General features: G+C 50.0%; 1 protein-coding gene across 2 annotated transcripts in view; it reads left to right on the top strand.

Annotated features, from left to right (window-relative positions):
• PIGZ (phosphatidylinositol glycan anchor biosynthesis class Z) overlaps positions 1-5,670 on the top strand; it is a 22,687-nt gene extending 17,017 nt beyond the window's left edge. For both annotated transcript variants that reach the window (XM_021706802.1, XM_008074132.2), the window contains exon 3: positions 3,805-5,670. In XM_021706802.1, the coding sequence (XP_021562477.1) occupies positions 3,805-5,333 (1,529 nt within the window). In that variant the 3' untranslated portion in view covers positions 5,334-5,670. The remainder of the gene's footprint in view (positions 1-3,804) is intronic.
• The last annotated feature ends 989 nt before the right edge of the window (positions 5,671-6,659 follow it).

Genomic DNA, 6,659 nt, shown 5'->3' with positions numbered 1-6,659 from the left:
GCCACTGCACTCCAGTCTGGGTGACAGAGTGAGACTCCAACTCAAAAACAAAAAAAAAACCAATGGCTACCTCTGAGAAACTGGTTCTGTCCCTGAGTAACAATTAGAGGGCAAGTTGAAGTGAACTGCTAGAAAAACATGACAAAGTTGAGCAATGTTAAAATGGTTGCTCACTGGGTATACTATGTTATGTCTTTTCAAATGTGTCATTTGCAAGTGTTGAAGGGGACCCCCAAAACCTGGAATTTACTTCTTAAAAATTGTGTATTTATTCTTACATGTTTACACTTCAGTCACCTTCAAAGTACTCTCCATTTGATGCAATGCACCTATTGAAACACCATTTCCACCGGTCAAAACCATTTTTGAACTCGTAAGTTTTGATGTTTCACCTCTTCTACACTGGCAAAACGATTCCCTTTGAGGACTTTTTTCAAAGTCGCTTGGGGCAAGAAAAGGGAATAGGAAGGGTGGGGCACCGGGGTCATGCTGTTTGGGGTCCAGAACTGCTGAACACTCAGCATGGTGTGGGCAGGTACGCTCATAAATCACACATCATGAAGTGGGCAAACACATTGAAAGAATCTCCAAAAAAAAAAAGTCACTGAAGCTGAACGCAGCCTCTCACAACACAACACTGCTAGCTGGTACACTGATGACGATGTGTTCCTCGAACACTCATCTAGTGGGGATAGCCTGTACTATAAAGGGCCCGCTCTCTAAAAGATAATTCCAAGGTTTTTTGGGGTCCTCCCTTGTACTTTTTGCCCATTTACATCCCACCAGTCAGAATGTATCATGTGACCATGTCTAGCTGCAAATGAAGATACATAGTCTTTCTGTCTGATCAAGTGCCCAGCTAAAGTGACTAAGGAAGAAGGAGGAAGACATCCAGCTATTTTTGCCACAGGGCTCAAATGGTGAATTTCTTTTGTTTGTTTGTTTGTCTGAGTTGGAGTCTCACTCTGTCACCCAGGCTGGAGTGCAGTGGCACGCTCCTGGTCACTGCAGCCTCTACCTGCAGGGCTCAGGCGATCCTTCCACCTCAGCCTTTCAAGTAGCTGGAACTACAAGCAAACACCACTATGCCTGACTGACTTTTGATTTACTGTAGAGATGAGGTCTCATCAAGTTGCCCAGGCTGGTTTTGAACCCATGGGCTCAGGCAATCCTCTCACCTTGGCCTCCCAAAGTGCTGGGATTATAGATATGAGCCACTGCCCTGGCCAGTGAATTTCTTTAAGTTGAAAGGTTTAGTCTTTTGTGTCGGAGCTCCACTCTGTCGACCAGGCTGGAGTGCAGAGGCATGCTCACAGTCACTGCAGCCTCAACCTGCTGGGTTCAGGCAATCCTTCTGCCTCAGCCTCCCAAGTAGCTGGAACTACAGGTGTGTGCCACCACACCTGGCTAATTTTTTGATTTATTGTGGAGACGAGGTCTCCTCAAGTTGCCCAGGTTGTTCTCGAACCTCTGGAATCAGGTAATCCTCTTGCCTCCGCTTCCCAAAGTGCTGGAATTATAGGCATGAGCCACCTTGACCAGCCTTTTTTTTTTTTTAACCTGAGTCAGTGAAAAGTAGACAAATTGATCTTGTTTCCCTTTCACTGTCTGATGTAGATAGATAAAATTGTCAACCAAAGAGCCCAAATGATCCCTGGACAGCATAATCAGGTCTAAAACAGCAAGGCAATCAAGCATGGACAATGGGGCTTGGAGTGGAACTGTTCCTTTCCTCTCAGAGCTTTGGGACTTGGGGCACAGGCAGAAAGTGGTTGTTGGTTTTTGTTTTGTTTTTGCTTTTTGAGTCAGAGTCTCACTCTGTCGCTCAGACTGGAGTGCATGCTCATGGATACCAGTCTCGACTTGCTGGGCTCAGGCAATCCTTCTGTCTCAGCCTTCTAGGTAGCTAGAACTATAGGCACATGCCACCATGCCTGGCTAATTTTTATTATTTATTGTAGAGACAAGGGTTCACCAAGTTGCCCAGGATGGTCTCAAACCTGTGGGCTCAGGCAATCATGTCTCAGTCACCCAAAGGGTTGGGATTACATGAGCTATCGCTCTGGCTCTTTTTATTTTTTCATTATATAGGTACTACATGAATACATTCTTTTTCTTTTTAAGATTAAAAAATATAGTTTATTTGAAAGTAAATTAAAGAAGAAATAGAAGGGAGAGAGAAGATTCACCTCCCCAAGGTGGGGGAGGGGGCCAAAGCCAGGAAGCATGGCCATAGCTCAAAGAGCACATGGTCACACCAGAGTCTAGCAAGGCAATGGCCAATACATTCTTCTTATACAACATTTAAGTATCATAAACGGCCCTCTAATTCCTGCACTCCACCCTGGGCGACAGAATGAGACAGGGACTCAAAAACAAAACAAAACAAAAAACAAAGACACCTGTGACCATAACCCTGCCGGCTCTGATCCCACACCTCCATTCTCAAATCCCCCTCACCTAGGTAACAATCATTATTACAGAGATGGGTTTCTGAGCTGACTTTTGAGATCTTAGAACTCTGAGAAGAGGAATAAAGCCTCCCCCTGCTCCTCCCACACACCAGGATACACTGTCACCTCACCCCCTTCGGAGTGGGGCCTCACCCACCTTGAGCTTCCTTCCATTTGTGCCCATTGCTGCATGACAAATCATCACACACCTAGCAACTTAAAGCTGTACCTACGGTGAGCTCCCAGGTCTGTAGGTCAGAAGGTTGGCATGGGCTCTCTGCTCCGGGTATCACAAGGCTGAAATCAGGGGCTGGGCTGGGCTGAGTTCTTGTCAGAAATCTCTCTATTCTAGCAGATTTAGTTCCTCTCAGCACTGGGACTACTGTCCTGTGTCCTTGCTCTCAGCTTCTAGATGCCACCTCCATTTCTAGCCAATGGCTCCTTCTATCTTTAAGCCAGCAATGGGACATCCAATCCTCCTGCTTGGAATCTGACTGCCCATTCTACAACCAGTGGGCAAAGACTCTCTGCTTTTATTTATTTATTTAATTTTTTGAGTTGGAGTCTCACTCTGTTGCCTAGGCTGGAGTGCAGTGGCATGCTCACGGCCACTGCAGCCTCAACTTGCTGGGCTGCTGGCTGAGGTGATCCTTTCACCACAGGCATGTGCCACCACACCCAGTTAAATTTTTTTTTTTTTTTTGAGTTGGAGTTTCACTCCTTTACCCAGGTTGGAGTGCAGTGGCACCCACGCTCATGGTCACCCCAGCGTCAGCCTGCTGGGCTCTGGCAATCCTTCCGCCAGCCTTCCAAGTAGCCAGAAATACAGACGTGCACTACCACTCCTGGCTATTTTTTATTTTATTGTAGAGGTGAGGTCTCAGCAAGTTGCTGGGGCTGGTCTCTAACCCGTGGGCTCAGGCAATCCACCATCCTCAGCCTTCCAAAGTGCTGGGATTACAGGCTGAGCCACCAAGCCTGGCCTAATTTTTTAGAAATTTATTGTAGAGATGAGGTCTTGCCAAGATGCCCAGGTTGGTCTTGAACTCATGGGCTCAGGCAATCCTCTCACCTCAGCCTTCCCAAGTGCTAGGATTATGGGTGTGAGCTACCTTGCCTGGCCAATTCTCTGCTTTTAAAGAGTTGGTGTGATTAGGTCAGGCCCACCCGACAATCTCCCTATTTAAGTCAGCATTCCCAGGTAGCATAACCTAATCACAGGAATAAAATCCATCTTGTGCAATCCCAGGGGTGATGCAGGGCATGCACTCCAAGGGGTGGGAAATCTTGGGCACCATCCACCTTCCTGAGCTCTTGGAACTCACTCTCACTTCTGCCTCTCTCTCTGCAGAGGACATCCTGGGTGTGCAGGCCACACGGCCCTGGGAGTTTTACCCCAGCAGTTCTTGCCGCACGGTGGTCTTCCCACTGCTGACCTCTGGCTCTACCTTCTGGCTGCTCAGGCTCTGGGAAGAGTGGGGCCTGGGGCCTGGCCTAGTGAGCGGCTATGTGCTGCTGGTGGGGCCCCGACTCCTTCTCACTGCCCTCTCCTTTGCCCTGGACAGGGCTGTGTACCATCTGGCTCCACTGTGGGGGGCGGACCGCTGGAATGCCCTGGTCTTGCTGTCTGGTTCCTATGTCACCCTGGTCTTCTACACAAGGACCTTCTCCAACGCCATCGAGGGACTGCTGTTCGCGTGGCTGCTAGTGCTGGTATCCCCCTACATGACATGGAGCCCCAAACCCAAGAAGCCTGCTCCAGGCCCATGGTGGCACGGTTGGCTTCTTGGGGGCATTGTGGCCGCTGGCTTCTTCAACCGGCCCACCTTTCTGGCCTTTGCTCTGGTACCCCTCTATCTGTGGGGCACCCGTGGAGCTACCAACCCTGGCTTCAAGTCCCTGACCTGGGAAGCCCTGGTGCTGTTTCCAGGGGCGGCCCTCACAGCAGCGGTGTTTGTGGTCATGGACAGCTGGTATTTCTCCAGCCCCTCTAAATCCAGTACCCTTGTCCTTACTCCTGTCAACTTCTTGCACTACAACCTGGACCCCCAAAACTTGGCAAGGCATGGCACACACGTGCGACTCACTCACCTGGCAGTCAATGGCTTCCTGCTTTTTGGTGTGCTGCATGCTCAGGCTCTGCAGGTTGCCTGGCAACAGCTGCAAGTGTGCCTCCGGGCCTTTGTACAAATGGGCCCCCTGAGGGTGCTGGGTGCTCAGAGCCTGCTGGCCAGCCCCAGGTCTTACCTCCTTCTCCTCTACTTCATGCCCCTGGCCTTGCTGTCTGCTGTTAGCCACCAGGAGGCTCGGTTCCTCATCCCCCTCCTGGTCCCCCTAGTCCTGCTTTGTAGTCCGCAGACCCAACCCATGCCTTGGAAGGGCACCCTGGTCTTCTTCAATGCCCTCGGTGCCTTCTTCTTCGGCTGCCTGCATCAGGGGGGGCTAGTGCCTGGCCTAGGGTACCTAGAACAGGTGGTCCACGCACCTGTGCTCCCAAGCATGCCCACCCACTACACACTCCTCTTCACCCACACCTACATGCCCCCCCGGCACCTCCTACACCTCCCAGGCCTGAGGTCACCTGTAGAGGTTGTGGACATGGGTGGAACCGAGGACCGGGTCTTATGCCAAGCCCTGAAGAGCGTCACCAGGCGACCAGCCTGCCAAGAGGCCGGTGGACCATGGCTCTGCCGCCTCTTTGTGGTGACCCCTGGCACCACCAGACATGCTGTGGAGAAGTGCAGCTTCCTCCTCAAGAACGAGACCCTTATGTTTCCTCATTTGACCCTGGAGGACCCGCCAGCCCTGTCCTCCCTGCTAAGTGGGGCTTGGAAGGACCTCCTTAGCCTTCACATCATGGAGCTGGGTGGAGAAATCTGACAAGAGAGCACCACTGCCCAAGACTCAGCCACAAAAGGTGTCACTCCACCTTCTACTTGGGTGGCTGGGCTGGGATGCTGAACAGGGCCCTGCTCCTCCCTCAGGATTCTCACTGCTGCACCTGGACACAACCACTAGCTGTTCTGCCTTCTGGGTGAGCTGGCCCTCCTTTCCCTCAGACCAAAGATCTGACTTGTCACAGTCATGATGCCAAGGTCCCCAAAGGATCTTGGTGTAACCAAGGCACCCAAAGTCTGTTCCTGCTTAATTCCTTCCAGCCGCTGTGACACTGTGATGTTTTAAATATATAATAGCACCTGGTTGTGAAAAAAGACAATCGTTGGCTAAATGACATTCCTGAATGATTTCTTCTGAACTTTCCATGATGCCTTACTTCTTGCTGTCATAACAACCCTGTGGCTTCCTAAGGCCAATCTGGCCTCCTAGATACCTGGAAAGTAATGTGGTGAGGTAGAGCAGTGGTTCAGATTAAAAGGACCCAAGTTCTAGTCCCTGGTATGCCCCTCACTGTGTGATCTTGTGAAAGGCCCTTCCGCTCACCCAGCCCATTTCCCAATTGTTGAGATCAAAGGATCTCTGAGGTGTCTGCCAGCTAACACTGTCCACAGCATATGTTCCATGGCTAGACAGGCACACGGCTCACAAAGCCCTTTAAACATGAAAGTGGGAATGGTGTTGTACTTAATGGCACTTTGGTGCCTGCTGTCTCAGTGTTTGGTTATTACATAAGCAAGTCATTCTGGAGATTTTCTCCCCACTCTTTTCTATTCCTATTCCTGAGAGGTGGTGGTAAATTCTTCCATCATTTCTGTACCTTGCTCTTAAGAATCAGATTAGGGAGTCCAGATGTTCTCTCCCTCCTCAGTAATGCTGTGGGTCCTAGACTCTCTCGTCCTGCCCCAGTGGGAGCAGAGAACATGCAATGTTCAGTTGGTATCTGGTTACCAGCCTAAGATTTTCCTATGGCTTCAAGCTCCTAGATTGCATGACTAATTGTGTTGCCTAATTAAAAATGACCAGAAATTTAGCTAGGAGCCTCAAATGACAGAACATTTCTAAATACAATGGATTTACTATTCACGGGTCCACTAGCTGAACCATAGTCTTAGTTTGTATCTCTAAAATGTGGAAGAGAAACCCAGGTAGCTTGTTCCAAGGTAGGCAGTAATATGCCTGGTGGTGACTGTAGGGGAAGGCAGGCGCTGAGAGTCAGGACAAATGCACAGTTGTGATTAAGGACTCAGGCCCTGAAGTCAAATCCCAATCTGTACGGCTTTGGGCAATTTAAGAAGGAGCCTCCACTTC

The sequence above is a fragment of the Carlito syrichta genome, unplaced genomic scaffold, assembly GCF_000164805.1.
Source record: "Carlito syrichta isolate Samal-C Ts95f unplaced genomic scaffold, Tarsius_syrichta-2.0.1 Scaffold115961, whole genome shotgun sequence".
Classification (NCBI taxonomy): domain Eukaryota; kingdom Metazoa; phylum Chordata; class Mammalia; order Primates; family Tarsiidae; genus Carlito; species Carlito syrichta.
Note: the sequence above shows the minus strand (reverse complement) of the source record. Positions and strands in the feature narration are given on the sequence as shown.